This window comes from Plectropomus leopardus, chromosome 24 (assembly GCF_026936395.1).
Source record: "Plectropomus leopardus strain MGB_pleo_1.0 chromosome 24, ASM2693639v1, whole genome shotgun sequence".
Lineage (NCBI taxonomy): Eukaryota > Metazoa > Chordata > Actinopteri > Perciformes > Serranidae > Plectropomus > Plectropomus leopardus.
Window position 1 is genome coordinate 7,761,653 of NC_142199.1, and position 22,681 is coordinate 7,784,333.

At 42.1% G+C, this 22,681-nt stretch overlaps 1 protein-coding gene across 1 annotated transcript in view; it reads left to right on the forward strand.

Annotated features, from left to right (window-relative positions):
- Positions 1-11,419: 11,419 nt before the first annotated feature.
- The window catches only part of LOC121963037 (Krueppel-like factor 7), a 50,706-nt gene continuing 39,444 nt past the window's right edge, over positions 11,420-22,681 (forward strand). Inside the window, exon 1 of the mRNA XM_042513406.2 lies at positions 11,420-11,765. Coding sequence (XP_042369340.1) covers positions 11,586-11,765 — 180 coding nt within the window. The 5' untranslated portion in view covers positions 11,420-11,585. The remainder of the gene's footprint in view (positions 11,766-22,681) is intronic.

Consider the following 22,681-nt stretch of genomic DNA (forward strand, 5'->3'; position numbering starts at 1 on the left):
ATGGACTTTGCCCTGATAATCAATTCCAGTTTGAAGCACGTGAGCCATCTTTGGACCCGAGTCAAGCCTTGGACTCAGACTACCACAGTTGAGCCAATTCTGGGGCATCATGTATGAAAAGGCTTGGTGTGAACATAAAAAATAGATTAATAAATAAAAATAAAAAAGAAGAAAAAGATGTGGTATTAGTCTTGTAACTAGGCACGTAGGATTTAGGTCAGTGTTGAGCCAAAATAATTTGGTTACCAAGGAAATGGAAAATATACATGAAAAAAATGTTGGCATGTAGTTTTAACACCATGCAAATTGTCCTAAAAGTCAGATATAAGAAAAGACAACAAAACGCATTACCAGCAGCAGGACAACGACACCACCTAAATTATCACTCCTGACAGACTAAGAGTAACGTTTAGCATTTGCATAGATTCCCTGTGAGCATTGTTTTCTAACACACCAGCCTCCTCATTGAATTCAGCTTCAAACCTGTGAATCTAGTGCTCGCTAAGCCCTTACACTGATCGCTGATGCGGTGGGCGTGCTGTCAATATTGGCCCATTCGCTGTGAGTGAGCAAATCTCCCCTTGACATGGCCAGCCATGCGAGTAATAGCTAGGATTAAGATAGGAAGGTACACACATGAATATACAAAACACAGTATGGCGCGGGCGGATCTGAGGCGGCAGCCGGGGGAAATTACCGAGGCCTCAGATGTGCGGCATGCATAGAAACAAGATTGACTGGAAGCTCGGACATGAAAAGACTCATTCATTGTTGCTGACCCTGATGACGAATGACACTCTCACATTCGAAGCCATTATGAATCTATCAAGGTAATTTGGACTGTGGTACGGTTTCATGTGAACAAAAGACAGAAAATAGTGCAGCTTGATGATGTGCTTCTATGACACACAGAGTCACTGTGTGTACCTGTAAATTCAGATAATGTAAATGTCTTTTATTGAAAACAAGGTCAGCCGCTTCACTATGGTTACAGTTGCCATAGCTCCCTATAGAAAAGGTGTGTTATTCCTGACCTAATGACTGCTGTTTTATGCCAAGTCACCTTCTAAAATCATCACACACAAAGTGCTGCACATCCCCCCTTAAGTGAAGTTTTGTTGAGAATTAACTCTGTTGTGTGCTGTTGCCAGGAGCTTTTTTGTAAAACAGTGGTTGTTTTGGCATCTTTTGATTCGTGCTTTTGTTCTATTTAAAGATGTAACTTTTCTGTATCAAAATGTTGAAAAACAACTAGACCAATGTTACATTTTTGTTCAGCTATAGATATAAATTGTCCCAAATATTTGCAACCATATCCAAACCCTGAGAAATCTGTCATTTTAATCAGTTTTACGGTCTGTGTGGTTTGGTTGCCATCGCCTGTCTGTGGTGTCACATCCTCTTTGTACATTCTGCTAGAAGCTTCCATAAACTTTTATCCAGTTTTAAGCCACATTTCTATGATACACCTTTAAGATATCGGTCTTTCTAATAATTGGATGAAGGATTTTAGTCATTGGATGTCTTGATCATAAATTAAAAGACAAATAAGCTGAACAAAAATATGCGGTAACTCCGCTCCAGTCTCTGCTGTGCCAAACAGCATCAGAGAAACACCGATTTGTAACATGAAACTACTTTATTCTGTGTTTTTACAGGTTGAAACTACCAGGTTTATTTGTTTTGGAGAGGAAGAGACCTCTGGGAATAATTCGGCTCCTGGTAAAAGCCTCCTAAACATGGGGATCCAGAGTTATCAGAGAAAAACAGGTGAGCACACTTAAGCAGGAGCTGGACCAGCAGCCTCTTCATAAGCCAAACAGCGTTGCAGAAACACTGAATTGTAAATAAAGTGCTTTATTCAATGCCACACCATTAAGTTTTAGACTCCCAGCAACGTTTAAGCCACTTCCTCCTGATGTTTTTACCAACCCTTCGCAGCATTCCCCATTAGCTTTTGAGCCACCGGATCAGAGTGTTTTTCACTGACCGGTCCGTGCTTTTATAGCAACTTTGCTGCGTATTTTTGAAGAAACTGAAATTTGGAGCAATTGGCGCTTGTTTTGGGGATAACAGGCTGTTGGAGACATGGGCTTCCGGTCTCGTAGGACATTTTTTAAGACTAACGGGGCTACAGAAATTCATTGGAACAGTGGGCAGTCCCAACTTTGTACAGTGTTTTAACCAGTTTTTAGTACCCTGAATAATCTTCTCATCTTCTTCATCTGCTTTAATATGGCCCCCACTTCTCCCTCACAAGCAACACAAACACTGCGACCTGTGCTAAAGGTATACCTATGCAAAGATATGCAGACACCCGTGGATGCACACAAACGTGCAGAGAATAGGCACACACACACAAACACACACACACACACACACACACACACACACACACACACACACACACACGGCCAAAGACTAAATTTGATGCCTCCCTCTGAAAAGCTTATCTAAAACAGAAAACCAAAAAAAAGCATTTTTAGTGGCTCCATTTTGCTCATCCCACCTTATCATTTTCTGTGGCATGGCTCACTAATTGGACGCCTGACACGGGGCATTGTCCTTTGGCATAATGTGACAAGCTCTTACAAAACGTTCCTTTCAGCGGCCTTCAGAAGAGGCCAGGCGGAGACAGGACTAAACGAAACGGCGAATCATAACCCGCATTTCCAGCCGACACTGATGTGACGTTACCTAACAGGCGGGAGGGGAGATAGGGGGCAAGAGGGAGAGCGACTCCGGGTAAACTGACAGGGATTAGGCCCTATTTGTTTCACGTTTTGACTACTCCTCCCCGCCTGCTTTGCTAGGAGTGTGTGTGCAAATGGGTATTTCCGTCTCCCACTCATCGTCGCCTAATTGGCACTTAACAGCTGCCCCTCATGGCCTCCTCACTGGCTGCGTTTCCGCTCTCTCTTCCCAGTGTAGGAAGCAGTCGCGTCGCATCAAACATCACCCAGCTGAGAGGGCACTTTCTTCTGCACCCTTCACTCCCTTCACCCCCTTCTCCCCCTTCTCCCCCTTCTCCTACTTCTCCGTTCCCTTCCCTCGCAGCTATATCTTGTACGGGAAGCAGTTTGCACCCCAGACAGCCCTGAGCGCTCATTAACACTTTTCTCAGGCGGTCTGTCGCTCTGAAATCCACCCCTCCTCGCCCCGACTGATCGCCCACCTCCACCTCCATCTTCTCCTTGGCTCTTCCCCTATGGAGGAGCGGCATGAAGACGTCAGGATATTGAGGATGTTCTGTGTCCGGGCTGCGAGCCAAAAGAGACAGTGCATACGGCAGACATATGGCCACGTTTTCAAAATCTTATCTTTATTTAACCAGGTCCATCAATCACGACCAACTTCCCCCTTTTCCTCACCGAAGGCCGAGCAAAAGGCCTGTCGAGGACAGATGTTGGAGGAACGTTTGCGAATTTCCTCTAAACATATAGGTTATCATAATATTCCACTGAAGCTATTTGAACTGGAAGAAAATGTGCCACATTTGTGTGAATTTTATGTTCACATAAAAAACACATCAGGGCATGTGGATGTCACGTTACACCAAATGAGGCAAAATGAAGCAAAGCAAAGTAGCGACACTCAAGGTCCCTCTGTTGCAGGAGACTAATGGATAGAGAGGCGAGCTGGGGAGTGTGTGGCTGCAAACATCAGGTGCTGTTTTCAATGCAAATCGACTTATTTTTGGTTGCTCAATTGTATTATGTTAGAGTGGAATCATCCTATTTTTAAAACGAGTGAAAATGCTTTGGAAGCAGGTGAAATCGGCATGAATTTTACATTTTTACAAAGAAGCCAAGCTTATAAAACCAATGGTGGCCCCAAAATGCATCATAGGGGTGGCCAGATAGGGTCACTGAAAATCTTGGGGTGGCACACCAAAACCAAAAGCCATAACTGGATTTTAGGAATACAGTTATGCTGCTGAAGTATTTCAGCTGGTTGAAAAGAGTTAAGGAAACACATCTTAATATACTTTGGTCTCTTATTTTACAGTGAATATGACTAATTATCTGATGAGCATATACTAATTTAACATTTGAGTTCAACAACAGTCTGGTTTTAATGAGTTATCCCTTTGAAAAAATTGGCTTGATTTCATTTTAAAAACATGCGAATAAAGCAATGAGCAACAAAAGAGGAAATTACCAATAATTTAGTTTAGAAAAATACAACAAAATTACTTTACCATTTTAAGAAAAAGATGAAAAAGAAAATATAAATATTTTAGAGGAAAGGAAAGGAAACAACCTGGAAGAAGTGCTTTAAAAGTAACTTAATTCTGTAACATAATTTAAAATATTTTCAAACATTTTCATTATGCATATAGTTTTTCCTTAGCTTTTTCCCCAAGACATTTTCCCGAGCTTTTAGTAATTTGTGGAAGATGTCTTATCAACTTGCTCATTGCCATTTTGTTTTTGAAAGAAATGGCACCAAGTTGCTCATGGTCCAAAGATTTGAATACTTGTGAAAGTGTCTGAAAGTAGCACAAATAAAGTGATGATGCTCCAGGTTTCAAAGGATTAAGTATCTATGCACCAGTCGTTTATGAAAATGATTCTTTGTTTTTTAAAAAGACTGGTTGTCCTTTTCTTGAAAAGACAAATATACATCTTCAATCTGAAGTGCATTATAATGAAAAACACTTTTTAAGTTTAGGGGAGACTTGTGGGTCCCAGTAGAGCCCATTTTCATTCAGACATCATGAGAGATCAAGGGACCCCTTTGAAAATGGCTCTTGCCAAAATTTTGCCTATATTTGAAACTTTATTAGGCCCCTTTTCCAACAAAGGTTTGCTAACATTGGTACCAATGGATGCCCAACGCCTTCTCATCCCAACTTGTCAACTATTTCCCTTTTCAGTAGGAGTTCAGGTACAAATATGATGCACTAAGTATCCCCCTGCATCTGGTGTTGTTTTTCAGGGATGGTGTATCAATTTTTGCTTGATACATGAATTGTCTTTTCAAAATACACTACTATTTTAGATAGATGGACAGATGGATTATTTTATTCTTCCCTGAATGGAAATTAAGTCATTATAGCAGCCCAATACACTGAACTACAAAAAAACATTAAAATACAACGACAAACAATTACAATATGACAAAACACATTAAAACAAAGCAACAACAGATTAAAACTATAAATAGGCTAAATAGGGATAAAATGACTTCAGTCCAGTGCTGCTCAGTGTCAGTGGGTCTGGCAGAGACAGATGAGTTATACAGCCTGACAGCACCAGGCAGGAATGAGCTCCTGTATTGTACTTTCACACAGGAAATATACAATTTCTGCTTGTTAGTCTTTTTGGTTACACTTCGTCTTGACTTTTATTTTCTTGTGCAACAAAAGCATCTGGTTAGGTTTAGGCAACAAGGGAGGTGACGCCCCATGGCAATGTTACAATCTGATGCCAACCAGCAGCCTGTTATACTGCCACAAAATGTGCCTTTTTGCATCAGTGTGTGACACCGAAATTACTGACAACACCGTAATATTTGATGAGTTCTGAACGAGAATGAACCGGGATGCCTTAGATAAGCGTTTCCCAAACCTCTCCTCGAGTGCCACTTGTCCTGCATGTTTTGGATCTTTCCCTACTCCAACACAGCTGAATGAAATGATCAGCTTGTTATCAAGCAGCTTCACAAGTTCATAATGAGTTGATTGTTTGAATCAACTTGGCATGCCAATTTTGCAATGAGAGCCCAAAGTATTTATTTGCATCTACCAGCATTTAGTATTCAGCAGTGTTGCGTCATTTCATGCTGCATTTCTGTTGGTTAGTAGATGTAGGTTGCAACAGCAGCCACACAGTTAGATGGTCATCCCAAATTTCTGACACTGTCAGATATTTATCCCTGGCTGTCTTTAATTGCACGACCAAAGATATCGCCACGTTTTTTCACAATGGTTATCTTTCATCTCAGACAGCCCAAAATCGCAGTTTATACTGGGCATTGTCAAGTTTCAGAAGAGACAGATAAGTGTGCCACAGTCTCTTAACCCTTTAAACAAGAGCAAACTGGTTTGATTTCTTTCAAAAACATGAAAGCAATGAGCAACTTAAATATATATGGCCTGAAAATTAGCAGGAATTTTTTTTTAAAAAAAAAAAAAAAGAAAAGAGAAAAAAGAAAGTAACAAGAAAATTACCCACAAAACAGAAAAATAAAAACAATAACAAACAAGAGAAAATCCAAAATAAAATGAAAACATATTAAAAAAATCTATATATTTGTATCTGTATATGTGTACATTTTTCCTGTAACATAGTTTTGAATATATGGTTATAATAATCATACATGTAGTTTTTTTAGACATTTTTCCCCTTAGAATTGTTACATTTTCCTCTACTTTGAACTAACTTTCAGGTCATTTTCTTTTAACCTTTTACTAATTTCTTGCAATTTTCTCAGTGTTTCTTGCCAAGTTGCTGATTGCCTTTTTCCTCATGTTTTCAAATGAAATCAAACCAATTTCCGCAGGTTTCAAGGGTTAAATAACTTGCGAAAGGTGTTTCAATGCAGCACACGAAAAGTAATGTTGAATGACGTTTCAAGGGGTTCAAGGTTTAATTTTTAGTAATTTAATAATATCAGTGAGATCATGCCCCACTTGCTTTGAATGAATCAAAATAATTTTTTGGAGTACGGAGCAGCACAAATGCTGCAGAACTCGTGCCCAGCAGAAGTTCCAGGGAAAACGCTTGAAAAACTGGAAAGTTGCAGCAAAGTGAATATTACAATAAAATGCTGTTATGAAGTTTTAACCCTGCCAATGTCAGCTAACCATATTAGCATTCCCACATGGGGGAAGGCTGTGAGTTGGAATAGAAATGGGCTGGTTCAGTGAGCAGGGGGAGTCCAGGTCCCATTCGTCTTGTCCTGTTTAAATACACTGGTTAACTCCTGCCAACAGGGAAGCCATTCAGCAAAAGGCCAAGGGCATCTGTCATGTGTTCAGCACACTGATATTGTCCCCTTCCATCTCCCTCTTTCCCCCTCTCTTCCCCTCTCTTTCTCCATCGTTTCCCCTCTCTTTGTTTATCTTCTCACCGTCACTCTGCCGCTTCTCCTTCTCTCCCCTCTGTCTTCCCTCTGCCTCTCTCCCACTACCTCTCTTCCTCTTTTGATGAAAGGAGTGAATATGCAGGGAACTGACATGATTAGCAGCCTCATATCCCCATGATGGATGGCGCCTGCTCCATTATTAATATAGTAAAAGCACCAACTGCCAGGTAAGAGCAATGTCAGCATCCACAATATAACGCTATGTGCCCACGGATAATGGTGAGCACTTATTTTTTATCTATGATATGCATGGGCTTCGGGCCGAGGAAGAGGAAGAGAGGAGGAGGAGGAGGTGGTGGTGGTACGCGGCTGGGAACGCGCACCAAGATGAGGCTTTCAGTTTGGCTAATTCCCGGTGATGGCACGCTGCAAAATAAACTATTCGGGCAACTTAAAATAAGAGTGAAATGCACGTCTTCAGGTGCAGTTTCACCACTAAAGTGTGCTCTATAAGACAGGCTGATAAAATAAAAAGGAAGATTAATTTAAACAGGAAGATTATGGCGCAAAGTGGAATAATAAAGTACCTATAATATTACATAGGAACATGTAAAAGACCGACTTAAAGTTGTAGTCGATATTTTATCTCTTACAGTATTATTCAGTCATATGGCGCATAAATTGCACTTTTGCTGTGACATTTGTAAACTGCTACAAACAAATACTGTCAGCTATAGTGTGATACTGTTATGTTTTACTATTCATGATGATAATGATAATACAGCCGGATGTCTTGAAAATTTTAGGACCCTGGAAGTGAAAATATGTACTTATATTGTGGCTGTAGTGAGGGCTGAGGGCAGTCTCCCACTGCGAGACTTTGGACTCTTGACCTTAATATTACTTAAGTCCTGGTTATACAACCCCATTTTCCTTTATTTTTGCTGTAGTTTAAATGTACATTGAGTCAAATTGCAGCTTGAAGGACAGCATAACAACAACAACAAAAAAAAGCAGCAAAACCACCAGAAAACCTGTGTGACTTACTTCTGTTTTGGAGAGAAGGTGGCGTCCTCTGCATGTCCCCAACATCTCCCAATATACTAATGTGCAAACATGTCAGATGCAAACTTATCAGGCAATAATGATTAAAATGAGAATATAACATACTTACCTACGTACTTTATTGTTTAGAACTATTTTCGTTCCATGTTAAGCATCAGTCTAAACCCTAAAGCTACATCCTTGTGAGCTTTGACCAGTGTGTGTAATGATTCTTGATATTTTGTTGTGATGTTGAAATGGTTTGAAAGCTCAGCATACAAGAAAAAATCGGCCACTGCTTACGAAAACTGATTTAGTCACAATGAACACTTTGAGACAAATGTTGTTATTGGTAAGCATTTTGTTCTAATTGTTCATGGTTCATAGACTAGTCCAAAGAGCCACACGAACAATGCATAAAAATAACAGGATTTATCTGATGAATATTTTAAACTTCAGTTAGCCATGTGGAAATCAGCTAAAGAAGAGGCAGCCACGCTAGATTGTTGTTTTCTTTCTGTTTTTTTGTCGGCCGACCGACCTCTGCCATGCACACGGTGACTGTCACTGTTTATGTCTCTGTCATGTGTTTTCCTTCTATCCATTCCTGCTGAAAACACAGACAGTGAAATGCGGATTATAGGGAGGAAGTGAAGGATGGATGGAGAGTGGCAGACAGAGATGAGAAATAAAAATGGGGCAGACTTAAAGAGAAAAGGGCAGGAGAGACAGAGAGAGGCAGGAGAGAGAGACAGAGTGAGTTGTGTCAAACGGATAAATGTCAGCGGGAGCTTCATCGTCCGTCTGAGCAGAGCTCTCCCTCCCAAAATGCCAAGTGTAAATCGCGTAGCCGGGGCCCTCGGCCAGCCTTCCCATAGCACTGTAATGAGATTACAGACCTCTACAACACACTGTGTGAGTGTGTGAGACAGAGGGAGAATACTACTGAGCCTGCGTGGAAGTGTACAATTTCGGTGGCTTACACGGGGCGAGCGAATAAGCGGCATTACTCTCACCACCAAACAAGACGTATGGAGGAAGATTTGCCTACTTATCTATCATCCCACACATGCACGGTGGATTTTTTTTCCACCGCTCTTTTCCTTACAGCTGCATGAAAGAAGTGCTGATTTTTATCAATGTGGGTCAGTGTAATAAGCCTGTCACATTGTAAGATAAACATTTTATATCACCAGGGATGGACCTAGCACATTCAGCGCCCTGGGCAACCTTCCCTCTGTGCCCCCTTTTACATTTATTTTTATTTCATACAAAGAAGGAAAGAAGAGCTAATAAGAATTCAAAACTGAGCTAACAACTAAAATGATAAATACTAAAAGAATAAGGAATACGGAAATGTACTAATTTTGCCTGGGTTTTTTTTTTTTTTCATATGACACCCTGGATGGCTGTTTTGTTTTGTTTTTCTCTGACTTTAATGTTCTCCGCGTAAACTCCACTCCACCATACACATAAAAATGCCATAAGATAAAATAAAATAAGATAAGAGTTTATTAATCTCACACGTGCAAAAATCACACAATAAAGCAGGTAAACAGCTAGAGGTAGGAGGAAAAAAGTAAGAATAATATGATGTAAGATCTATATACACTGCATACACCTTTCACCTATACAGATACTGTATGTACTTGATTGATAGTTACACAGGACACCTTATATACACACATGGTGTTTTGTATATTTACTGTAACAATATAGGTATTATTGCACAGTAAGTGGTAAAATATTGCACAGTATGATATTGCACAGCCATGATGAACAGTATACTATAAGGAATATGGCTATGTACATATATACATATTTGAGTATTTATAATGATTATGAATTTTGATGTGTTGAATGTGATAATCTCTCTCTAATTAACAAATTAAGGTGAACTGCATTGCCAGAACTAGAGATGGTACCTCTACTACAGACCGACCACTCACATTAGATGTTTGGATCATTTTCTCCTTATGTTCTATTTTTATCTTTAGTTTTTATGGCTCTGTGCTGGCAATAGTCTCAGCTGAATACGTCGTTTTTTTGGTTGGTCAGTGCATACCATTATTGTGACTTGGACTCAGCAATGAACTGATTAGTTGTTAGTGGTCAAAGGTCAATGCAAATTTGACCTCACGTTTGTCTTATTCTTGTGAACGTTATATCTAAGGAGGGACTTGATGGAATTTCTGCAAATTTGGCCCAAACGTCCACTTTGACTCAAGAATGAACTGATTAGAATTTGGTGGTCACAGATCCAGGTCAAAGCAACCTGAAAAAAACATACTTTTAGTCAGATCTCAACAAACCATAGGCTAATCATGACACAATTTCACACAAATGTCTGTTAGGATAAAATGAGAAAATGATGATGATTTATATTCAAAAGGTCGAAGGTTAACTTCACTCTGACATCATAATATAATGTAGAAACACTTTTTTGGCCATTACTGAACACAATAGCTCAGGAACATAAAGGGAGATATCAGGACAGATACTGTATTGATGACAGTAATCTGAAGTGAACATCTTAAAACTGTGGTATTTGTCTAAATCGGTGCTTTCAGGTTAAACGTGTATGTGTGTGTGTGTGTGTGTGTGTGTGTTGCATCCATATTTTTGAAGTTATTGTAACTGCAGTTTTACTAGTTGGTGGAGGCAGAAAGATCTGCCACTGTTTAGGACGTTTAACCTCAACTTGCAAGAAAGTCTCAACTGGATTATAGTTGTTATGATGCTAAAAACATAGAAAAAACACTAATTTTACTAACAAATCTTTATTATGGATAGTGCACACACACACATTTAATATTACACTCTGCACAGGAGCACTGCAGCAGCATTATGGAGATATTATAGAAGATTAAAATATCATTAAGCATGATACTGTAAACTCATTATTAAGGCATAGAGTCCCCATACAGTGATATATCTTTGCTCCAGTCTAAAGCCTCGTCCTGCATCTCATTATTATTTCATATTTACATGCTGGAACAATATAGCAGCCTATTAATACTGTTTCCAACTCCTGTTTGTGAGCACATGATGTTTACACCACGGCTTCTCCTCTCAGACTAGCCTTTCAGACTTTCTTCCAAATCTAATATACCCATCCATAAATAGCTCACCTATCGAGCCCATATTCGGCTTGACTGACGTGGTGTCGGAGCCAATCCCGCGCGCTAAATCTGCCTAACCACGCCTCTCCACGCTCCGCCGCGGCTCAAATAACCCCACAACCGCCCATTCGCCTTAAACGGACACGCAGGGGGAGTTGATTGACAAACCAAACGACGCCCCTTCGTTTACCAAGCTCCTCCCCTCCTTTGGCTCCCTATCAGTGTCTAGTTTGGCAACACGGATACGCATGGAGCCTCCATCACCCCCTGTCTCCTTTACGCACCGAGTCTGATAATGCACGCAGGTACTGGGACCCTAATCGCCACATTTCCAGTCGCCACCTTTTGCAACTAATCACCTCTTATGGACTAATATGAAAGAAGTGGATGCAGAGGTCTGACACAGCCAAGATAGGAGGCACATTTCTTGTGGATCATTCTTGTTTTCAATCACCGAGCGCCAGCATGGATGTCTTAGCGAACCACAGTATCTTTCAGGAACTTCAGCTCGTGCACGACACCGGGTACTTCTCTGCCATGCCGTCGCTGGAGGAGAACTGGCAGCAGGTATGGCAACTTTCAATCAAATATCAGGAGTGCTTCACGTTAAAACACAGCTCTTTCAACCACACGGTCCGCACTCTGATTAGGCTCACACGCGCTCGGAATGTCAACTTTTCCCCCCGAAGCGTGCTACTTCAGGGAGAAATGAGGAGATGAAACGCTCTCCATCACTCATATATGTGACAATTTTCCCAAAGATGGCAAAGTGGATAAAATGCGAACGCACGCCGGCGCGTAATAAAGCTGTCAAATGCGATTTAGGAAAGATAAAGAACCGAATCCCATAATAGGGACTGAATTGGTCGTGAATAATGCATCTGCATCCCTCAGTTTAGAGTTGTGAACCCCCACTGCACGGAGAGAAGTCCCCTTACTTATTCATAATAGATACCCCTAACATGTCTGGCTTTGTACCATCTTTTAAATGCAGTGGTACAGAAATGTGTGAAGGAAGCTGCATGCACGTTTTACCCACGCACACTTCCTCCATCCATCCAAGTTCAGAGGATGGATATGGGGAGATAAGCACGCGGCCACATGGTGATGGATGCGGGGAGGGGGGGCGCACCGGCACTTTGCGCGGCCATTACTGCTCTTATATTCTTGTTTTCTGTCAGCGTCTGCTTTTCATGTCAGCCCAAATTCCATAGAAGAGAAACGTGTGTGTTTTAACGTTTGAACTGTTAAAAACGTCACTAATACTTGCACAGACGCTGTCTTTTCGCGTTTTCTGGCGTAAAATGCGTAAAATATGCACTTTTTCCATAAGTGAATCATATTTCATAGCTTAATTTTCTTTCTATTTCTTCACAATTTCAATTTAGTTGCACCTTGCATGTATATGTGCTCCATCTTCCACCTAACAATCCTTCCGTTTCCCTATCTAAGTCAAAATAAGGGCCACCTGCATTACTGCTGCCGATAGTGATGATGCTTTCCATGCTGCACTTGACTGACCGAGCCAAAAAAAAAAAAAATCATTGCATGGAAATTTGATGCCGGTATTGTTCATGCAATAGGAGCTTTCTCCCCACTTCTCTGCTCCATGCGTAACAGAAGGGGGGGGTGACAGGGGGGAGAGAAGGAGAAGGAGAGAGAGGGAGAAACCGGTGCGTGACCGCGGATCCATTCGTTGTGGCCAAGCAGCCTAATTGGCATCCCACTGTTAGCCACCGACGCATCTTTTCATAACAAGTCTCCAACTCCCAGCTTCACTGTCAGTGGATTTTTTTAAATTGCACGGGGCCCTGCGTGTACCATATGCGGCGCGTGTCTCTCTCCTTGTTTCTCACCCACAGCCTGCATATCAAAATCGATACCTAATGCAAATGGAAGAGAGGCAGCTGCGTGTGTAGGCAAAAAGGGCTGGGGAAGCTCTCATCTGTGGAGACTGGAAATGTCAGTTTTCTGCAGAGACAACGTCCATTTTGGAATTAAAGAAAATCATCAAGTTTTACAGTCAGTGTCTCCTAAATGTATAAGCAGATACCTGCTTGCCATGAGGAGCTGCATAGTATCCATTCTGCTTTTATGCTGTATGAGAAAATGCAGTTTTTACATGTGAGACAGCAGATTTTAGAGCTAAACTCTTATGTTGAACCTGGCTCATGATGCAAGGACGTCGTTTCAGTGTTGGTGGGGACACGTTAAACAGGTGGGGGTCAGGGGTCCTACCCAAGAAAATTTTGTGCATCAAATACTTAATTTCCTGCATTCTTGTGATTTTGACTGCATCAACTCATGGTGGAAAGGTCTTTATTTTCGTCAAATTGGAGGTCCTCTGCTACAAATGCACATGCTCTAAATATTAAGGGGGACATGTCCCATGCATACCCTGAAATCTACATCTATGACAAAAAAGCTTAGTTAGGGTTAGGAAAATGTCATGTTTGGCTTAAAATACCCAATTGGTCACCACAAACACGGCTGGAAATGTCCCTACGTGCCGTTCAAAAATACCCTGTTTTGTCACAACAAACAAAGCTTGAAATGTCCCCATGTGTTGTTAAATAATACTCAGTTTTTTCGCAACAAGCACAGCTGGAAAGGTCACGTTGAGTTTGTGCAAAATACCTGATTTCTTTTGGGGTTCTTTCACAACAGGTACAGCTGGAAATGTTCCAACCTGTTGTTAAAAAATACCCGGTTTTGTCACAGAAAGCACGGCTGGCAATGTCCCGACGCATCGTTAAAAGACACCCGGTTTTGTCACAATACACAAGGCTGGAAATGCCCAGATGTGTAATTAAAAAATACATAGTTTTGTTTAAACAACAAGGCTGGAAATGTCCCGATGTCATTAAAAAATATAGATTTTTGATTGGTGTCACCTGAGATGGAAGTTCTTAAAAAGTGCTGATTTCATTTCATTTTTACGGCATGAAGCTATTTTGTTTGGATCCTGATTCAAAATAGGACCATAAATAGAGAAAACACTAAACAAGGAGGATGTGTCACTCAAAGAGTTTAAAAATCTTTTTTTTTTTTTCAATTTGCAGCGATTTACTGAAAGCATCTTCTGTTCCATGACAAATCATTGCAGCAAATATCAAACTTTTTGAAAAACAACCCTTATTTGGGATAAGAAGATTGCATTGTGTCCTTGTGAGCACAAGGATTATGACTTGCCCCACACTTTGAAACCCCCTCCTCTCTCCACACACAACACACAGAGATGTTCTTGGCAAAGCGATCCTTGCGTTCATTGTAGCAGCATGAAGACGCCACCGAGCCCTCCTGAATACATGAATTATGAGTCGCGGCTCGCCTTAAAAGCTCCTGCCTCCAGCCGAGACCCGCGGCTTGAGCAATCCCCTCTGTATTCTGGGCACAATTTAGAATTTGATGCTTTTATGTGGTCTGATGGTGAGATAGGAGGCCGTTGTCGTCGGACCCTAAATGGCTCCCTGAGATGCGATGGCAAGAATGATGACTGTGTCCCCTGTTGGTGTCTGTGAGGCATGATTCAGGCGCTTATAGGGGGATGGGGAGCAGAAAAGCAGGAAAGTGTTTTCGGAGGTCTGCAGATGGTACATTTGAGGCTGCTATTTGTTCCATTATTGAACTAAATAGTGCCAAACTGAACTGTGCTGTCTTGCTTCCAAATCCCAGTACAGTTGGTTGTTCAGAGTTGGAACAAACAGCAGGGCTGAGCTGGATTTGGAACAAGTATCGCTGGTCATAACTTACTCATTATATGTGAAACCCAGTTTCCCTCAAAGCAAAGTGTACACGTGTTATTTTGTATCTTCAACAGACATGGCTGTTTATGTTGGCTGCAATTTCCAGCGCTTGTTATGCTCTTTTGTAAACTGGCACTCGCTGTGATACAGCCTCATTTGGCTTTTCTGTCAAACATGTATCAGCATCTTCTGAGCGTTTGGATGCTGAAATATAAAAGACAAAACATCTGGATTGAATTTAAGGCTGATATGATAGATTTTTCAGGCTCTGCTGATGACATACCATCACCAACAGCACTTGACCCTGATGGATAGGACGTAACAGGACACCACAAATGGCTGTCTGTCATTGACCTCAGGACACACTCCATACCCTCCAACACATAAATTATCCCTGAGGGTCTCAACACACACATGCAGACTGAGTGCCCGATGCCTAGTCAAGCGAAATGTCTGTATGTTGCTGCACAGTGCATTATGGGCGTCTATATGTGGATGTGCACAGATTGGCTGGCTTCGGTGTTTCTAAATGTGGAAGTAGCAGCTCCGGCGCGACCTCCATATGCAAGCCCGCGTGCTCAGATCCATCCACTTACATCCACTCGCGACTCGATAACATGCATATTTCTCAGCCAGCAGCGGCGGCGGCAGCACAGTCTAGGGGGTGGATGGGGGGGGGGTTGCAAACGTAGAGGTGGAGGAAGTTGCAGAGCACGCACATTCTCCCCGCTGCAGGGTTTCGCATTTCACAGTCCGGTGGGCTCGACCCCCCCCCAAGAGCGACGAACACACTCGGAAAAGACAGTCAGAGAAGAAGAGGGCACAGATGCATGGTGTCCTGAGGAACTGGATGGAGAAGCAGGGATGCAGATAGATGGAGTTGTTTTGTGTGTTTTGGCTAAGGGCCTCCAAGCAGTGCCGGAACTGGCACATTCAGTGCCTGAGGCAAAAAAAAAACAAACAAAACATGAGCCCCTCAAGCCCTTATAAGAAACTGACACAAACCAAACCAAAGGGAGTCAAAAAATTACGACAAAAAGACACCAAACAACCACAAAAGACCCAAATCACATTAATAGGACCTAAAATTACCTTAAAAAGGAGAAACAAAATGACCACAAAATCTATGTCTATTGCTCCTGTGTAGAAGAGGTGGTTGGTCCCTTTGTATATCTGTACCCAGGGGCCCATTGTCTCATAACCCGCCCATGCCTCAGAGAAAAAGTCACTCTTCAAGCTGTGCTGAGCACTCGAGATGGCATGGTGACCCCGCTTCAGTCTCCAGAGAGATCATCATGAGGATAAAAGAAAGAAAGAAAGAGGAGTAAGAAGAAGTGACAAACATTAAAGCATTGAATATCCATATGCATCCATACGCTGCAGCGTGCATGTCTGCGTACGTGCACGCCGCTGTGTCTCAGCATGTTATGTAATCCTCAGTAGGCCACAGCTGCTTTCTCACACACAGCAGGCATCTCAGGGAGCGCAGCCAACTGGCCCCCTCCATCCTGTCTCCCTCTTTCTCCATCCCTTGTTCCTCCATTCTCTCTCTTTTTTTTGCGGCTTTCCTCTTATAGAATTAGCACAGTATGGATTTTTGATCTCTGCAGGGCTGTTGTGTAAGCTCTGGACTTGTGCATTTTCCCCACGCCGTACGCAGCTCTACTATAACACAGCCAGGTAACAGTGTCCCCCAAATCTTCAGCTATGAGAATGAATGAGTATAGCTGTCTGAATCATGTTTTTCTATTTCTATATTCAGGTAGGAAGCTAAAATAAGCCACCCAGTTAAAAAAAACGTGTCTTCTCTGTGACCTTTCACTGCTGCTATTTGATGTAATTTTATGCAAATTAAAATTAAATCAATCCTGTAACGGGCACAGTTCAGTATTCTGCGAGCAGGAGGAGGAAGGACAAACTGGGACTTAATCTTATTTGTCTCGAAAGAGCTCCTGGTGGCGTCTTCGTTCTGCGCCTCTAGCTTTATTAAAATGTCACATCAGCTGTAAGTATGAGATGTGGAACTTCTGAAATCAAGTTTGGATGCTTGCCAAAGAAAAAAATGTAGTTAATTCCCTTTCAGTTTAACTGACATGTGGTCCAGTTTGCACAATGCCTCTGGAAATGTGATGGAAAGTAGAAAAGTATCACCCCAGACAGGACATTCAAGTTTGTAAACCAGTCTTTTATTGCTGCCGTTAATTTCCAGACATCCTCAAAGTATTCCAACGAGCCTGTGCAGCCACATGACGCTCCAAATATGAAATTGATTTCTCGCAGCGTTGTTTCGCTCGCCTCTAACCCAATAGCAGTCAGAAGATCTTGAAGATGGATGCCACATAGAATCTATTCGACACGGCCCCAGTCCGTGACGTGCAGAGGCATGAAAGCAAGCCTTTGTGTGCCCGGTGCAGCATCTCCACTGGACACCTATAAGTGTTTTCAGCCACAAGGTTATTACTCAATGCATCGATTCCAGGAAAAGATGCCAGTCTGTTTACAGGGGAGGGAAAAAAGAGACTGTAATAAAAGAGCTATGAGTTCATCTAATTAGTATAAACAGATAAATGAGCTGTAACAGCAAAAAAACAATTTGGCTCCTGAGCAGCAGCAGTTATGTTAACAAGACAGGGCTTGCTTTTTTCTAGGCACTCTGTAGTTCTTTTTGCATGTATTCAGTTTGTTTTTTTACCTTTAGGATTAGTTTAAAGGACAAAACAAAGACACATAGACACAAAAATTACCACAAAGAGACAGAAAGTAACTACAAAGAGACACAACACAACCACAAGGAGACACAAAAGGACTGCAGAGAGACACAAAACAACCGCAAGCATACAAAAAATGACAGCAAAAAGACAAAACAAGCACAAGGAGACAGAAAATGATTACAAAAAGACACAAAACTATAAAAAATGCATAAGGACGACAAAGAGATGCAAAACCACCAAAATACAGACAGAAATTGACGACAAAAAGACACAAAACAACAGTAAAAAAGGGTCAAGGTGAGAGTTATGGTCAGGATTAGTCTCCAGAGGTTCTCTGCATTTATTAATCTGTGCTGCAAGCATGCATCCTCACATGCACAGAGTTTGCACAGAATTTCATTTTGCAGGATATTCTCTTGAGATCACAATGTTTTCGGTGCACACATGCAGGTGCACAGGTTTGTGTGTGCGTTGTGTAATGAGATGGACGAGCGACCCCCTGACCCAGTAACATCCATTCCACCATAAGAGCGCTTACTGAACTCTGCCACCTCTGTCTCATCACTCAGGCAGCTGAGAGGCGATTGCCTGCGATAGGTGCCTTCTACTGCTTTATGGGCGTTGATGAAAAGGTTGGTAGCGCTGATGAAAGAGAGGACGCGGAGGAAGCATTCATTTGTCTGATGCTCTGGTGACTGGCCCGTCAGAGAAAGAGGGGTGAGAGGCAGAGGAGGCGGTGGTGGTGGTGGTGGTGGAGTAGAAAAAAGCCAGGGAGGTGGGGGGAGTGGGAGCGAGGTGAACAAGCACATCTTTATGTATGGCTTCCGTCTGCAAAACGCTCTGCCACCCCAGGTTTGATTAACAGTGAGAAGAGGAGCCAGTCATTTTTTTTCGCCTCACACCAGCACACATGGCTTGGCAATGACTTTCACATCATTTGAGGCGAAATCGGGAAGCCGTTACAGCACCTTACAGTGATCCGACATGCTTCGCTGCTGCCATCCGGCTTGGCAACCGCAGGGAGAAAAGAGAAAAGGAAGAGAAGTCTGAGGCACTCGTTTTATGCTGAGAATTACCACCAACTCTCTCTCTCTCACTCTCTCTCTCTGTCTCTCGCTTTATCTCATGACTCTCATTCTGTCTCTTTTCTCAAATTCTGAGAAGACAAAGTCACAGTTGCCTTGTTTGATTTGCCCTGCTCTAACCCCTATTTAAAGTCAGTCTTTCTGCAGAAAGTTGCACTCAGGAGAGTTACGCAATCAAAAATTGGCACAATGCTGAATAAAAGCTCGTTTACGCAGAGCGTATCACAAATAAACGGCGCCAAGCTGCTGGTGGAAGCGTCGCATCAAAAGAATCACAACAGACTAAAATTGAGAGAGCCACATTTGAGAGAAGCCATGCTAATATAAGCTGAGTATTATGTGTCATTGGGCTTATTGTCAGAAGGTCATGCTGAGTTAAATCTAGTCTACAGACTGAGACAGTGGCAAACAACCTAAAGGAATAGTTAGGCATTCGGGAAATACATGTATTACCTTCCTTACCCACAAACTACCAACCTCAGGCTTTTCAGTCGACTGCATTTGACAGAGATGATTAGGACTCAGTGCTGCAACTCTTTCTGAGGTGTGTGTATTTAAGAGAGAGGGTGTAAGGTGGACTTTTGCATACAATGTTTCTGGAGGCTAATGTATAAATGTCTTACTCAGAGTGCTGCATTGTCACTTTTTGACAAGCCTGCCAAAACCCATGATATTTATAATTTATATCATGTTACCAGTCAATAAAAAAATAGGTACTGCGCCCTGACAGAGAAGGTTGGGCAGTATTTTCTGGAAATCAAGAAAAGGTTTACCTGGGTCCAGAAATTTGAATCGGTCCACTCCATCAGGTTGACTGATTTGTCTTGTGTCATCACGTGAAACGGTTTCTCGATTGAAGAATAGACGATCCATGGGCATAACCAATGATAAGCCAATCGACGCCACAAACGAGATGAATGAGGTTACTGTTGCTTAGCTGTTTTACATACATGGCATGTCTTTTCAATGTTGCCTAACATCATAGTTTGCTTTTACTTTGCTCCGCTTAAAATTGTGTTAGTCTCAGGCAGACACGTTGGTCGTTGGTCTCCACACTCCCAATTTAAGCAGTTCAGGGGGAGGTGATGTCTGACCAAATATGGAAATGTTGTGTCATAAATTTTAATTATGCCTGCTATCAATCAAAAGAAAAAAGTATTTACCTAATCAAGAGCTATTTACATTTGAAACTACTTGCTGTCATCAGCTATGCACATTTATCGATCTCTAAGTATATCTTTTAATGAAAACGTGTTTTTATTTTATGAGTCTGAAGTTCCCACTCTCTGTCTCTATTTTTATGGTCTTTATCAAAGTGTGCCGTCTGCTCTTAGAGGTCAACAATGAGATGAATCATGGTCGCTAACATGTAGCTGTTGGCCTGTTTGACATTGCTTCTTGTAACTGCTGAGTCTCATCAGATTGACACTTCAGTGATATGTATTTTAAATGACATGAAATAATTGCCATGAATCACTCCCTTAAGTATGCAGTGGCTTCAAGTGATAGCCGGTTGCCGTGGTTACTTGCTCCGTATCTTCCTACTTGGACCACATTGTGTTTAATCTTCCAGCCTGCTCACATGTTTGAAAATCCTTTGGCTTTGATTATGGTGACACATTCACACCATGTCCAGGCATTTTATAGCCGCCTCTGGCTGTCACATACCAAGTGTTACATCCCATCTTACTGCCTACCTGTTGCTAGGCAGCCTTGGCAAGCCAGGAAGACCAGCTTTGGCCTATTTGTTTGTTTAGCTGTCATTCGGGGAAGCTAATCCCACCCCGAGGGACTCGTAGCCATCCAGAAACCAGAGATCCAGCCATGTGGACTATCTCTCTCCAAAGACTGAGCAAGAGAGAGGGGCGAGAAAGAGATGGAAGGTGGAGAGAGAGACAAGGGCAATTTGCCCTGAGTAAACACCGCTGCTTGTTGTTGTCATCCAAAGCCAGTCATCAATCACGGCCCTAAGCTCTTGGTGGTGACAGCCGCAAGGACGCGCACGCTCTGAAACCGGTTGGATAGTTTATAAAGCAAGACAGTCATTGGTGAAGATCACAGCTGAGTCGCCAATGCAGGGCTTGTTGACTTTTAGGAGCATGTGCTTTTGGAAAACTCTTTGAAAAGGATGGTATCTCTGCTCGAGGTTTTGGCAAAGATGTTACAATGCCTGCTGACAAAGACATCTAGCTGTATTATATTGTAAGGGACACCAAGTTTGTGTGTTGATGCAGTCACATGAGCTTGTGCTTTGCATGCCAAACTCAGCACTCAGCTGTGGTTTTCCAACATGCAAAGCCAGTGGTGTTTTTCCACCTGCTATGGCTCGCTGCTCCAAAGCTGTCTGCCTGGCTGGCCAGTGATGTCAGGACCTTTTTCATCCTTTGGTAACTCCCACTTTTCTTCTACTCATGTATCCGTTATCCAAAGATTCCTTAAGGCTAATTTATCCTCCTTTTATTTACGAAAATCGATCTATCCATTACGTCCATTTCAGACATTGTCCTCATACTTCAGTACTTCCTTAATGATGGCATAGATGTAGCCAATAAATGGCACTAGAGGAAAGAGTCAAAAGATTCACACAACAAACAAGGCAACAGGGGAGAAGGTCGTGATAATGTACCTGTAAACAGAGGCAGCTTCTTTCTGAAGTCAGTGTTCACTTCCCATCTGAATGTGATGGTACTTTCTACATCTTAACATGTGCCTCCTTTCCCTAATCCTAAACATGTATGGCAGCATGTGCATTTGTTGATGATCCAGCGTTGGTTATCATGTCCTTTTTTGCCTAAATATATCCATTCCCACCACGCACTTATGTGCACATCATGGTTTGTGGAATGATACCTAGACCTAAAGTCCACTGCAAAGTGGCAATATGTGACAACTTAAGAGAGCGTGTTGCTCCTGCGGTCATGCTATGCTACTCTGCGTCCACGATGTCCAGTGGTGCTGCTTCGTTTTGTCTAAATTCGAAAGCTTTCAGGAAACGTGCGCAAATACAGACAAAATGGACGCAGAGTACAGACAGAAGGCTTCATCCATCTCCGTCTCTGTTTCTAAAATTCAGCATAAATTAGCCCTTATGGTGCTTTTCTCCTTTCATCAGTCCTTCTTACGCTTTCTTTCTGTTTCTGTCTTGTCCTTTTCCTTTTTTTTGTTTGATAAGAAAATTTGACTACAAGATAAAGATTTAATCTTGATCTCATTGTACATGTATTTGAGGTCTCAGATGGGTGGTCACAAACAGATAAAGGATGTTTTCCATTGTCAGCAGCTGATACTAAATTCACTGGAAGATTAAACTGGGTCCCAAATTACCCTAAAGACACTGGTAACTCCAACCAACTGGGTACGTCATGTAGTTTCAGTCATCCCAAACCCCTGCGGGGCCGAGTTGTCTGAATAAGATATGACTTGTATCCTCCAAACCAGGCAGATTCAGCATGAATTGGGATTAGCCTATATGTCAAAGCCTGAAAGCACAATTTTTCACTAAGAAAAATATTATTTTGACACGCAGTCTTGGAAAAAAAACGGCGGTATAAGTGTCAAAGTCGACAGACAGAGAGGGTGAGACGATTCTGTGCCCTGCTTAACTCTTCGAACGGCCTGGGAAGTGCCCTTCTGTGATTTAATGAGACCTGTGGGAAGAGCCATTCATCAGCGTGACAGCATACCTCTGTTTCCCATTGTTCTGTTCTGGTATGTGAGGAGAGCAGTGTGTGTTTTAGCCTTAATGATGGGCTGGCAACCCTTTGATTAGATGGATCTCCTGGTGCTAATTAAGATTTGGGCTGCCAAAAGACATCTGTGTTTATGCCTTCTTCCCTCTACTGTCTTCTGTATGAACAATGCTTGCATGTGTGTGTGTGTGTGTGTGTGTGTGTGTGTGTGTGAACAGTTTACAGGATGTGTTAAACAGTGTTGGGGATTTT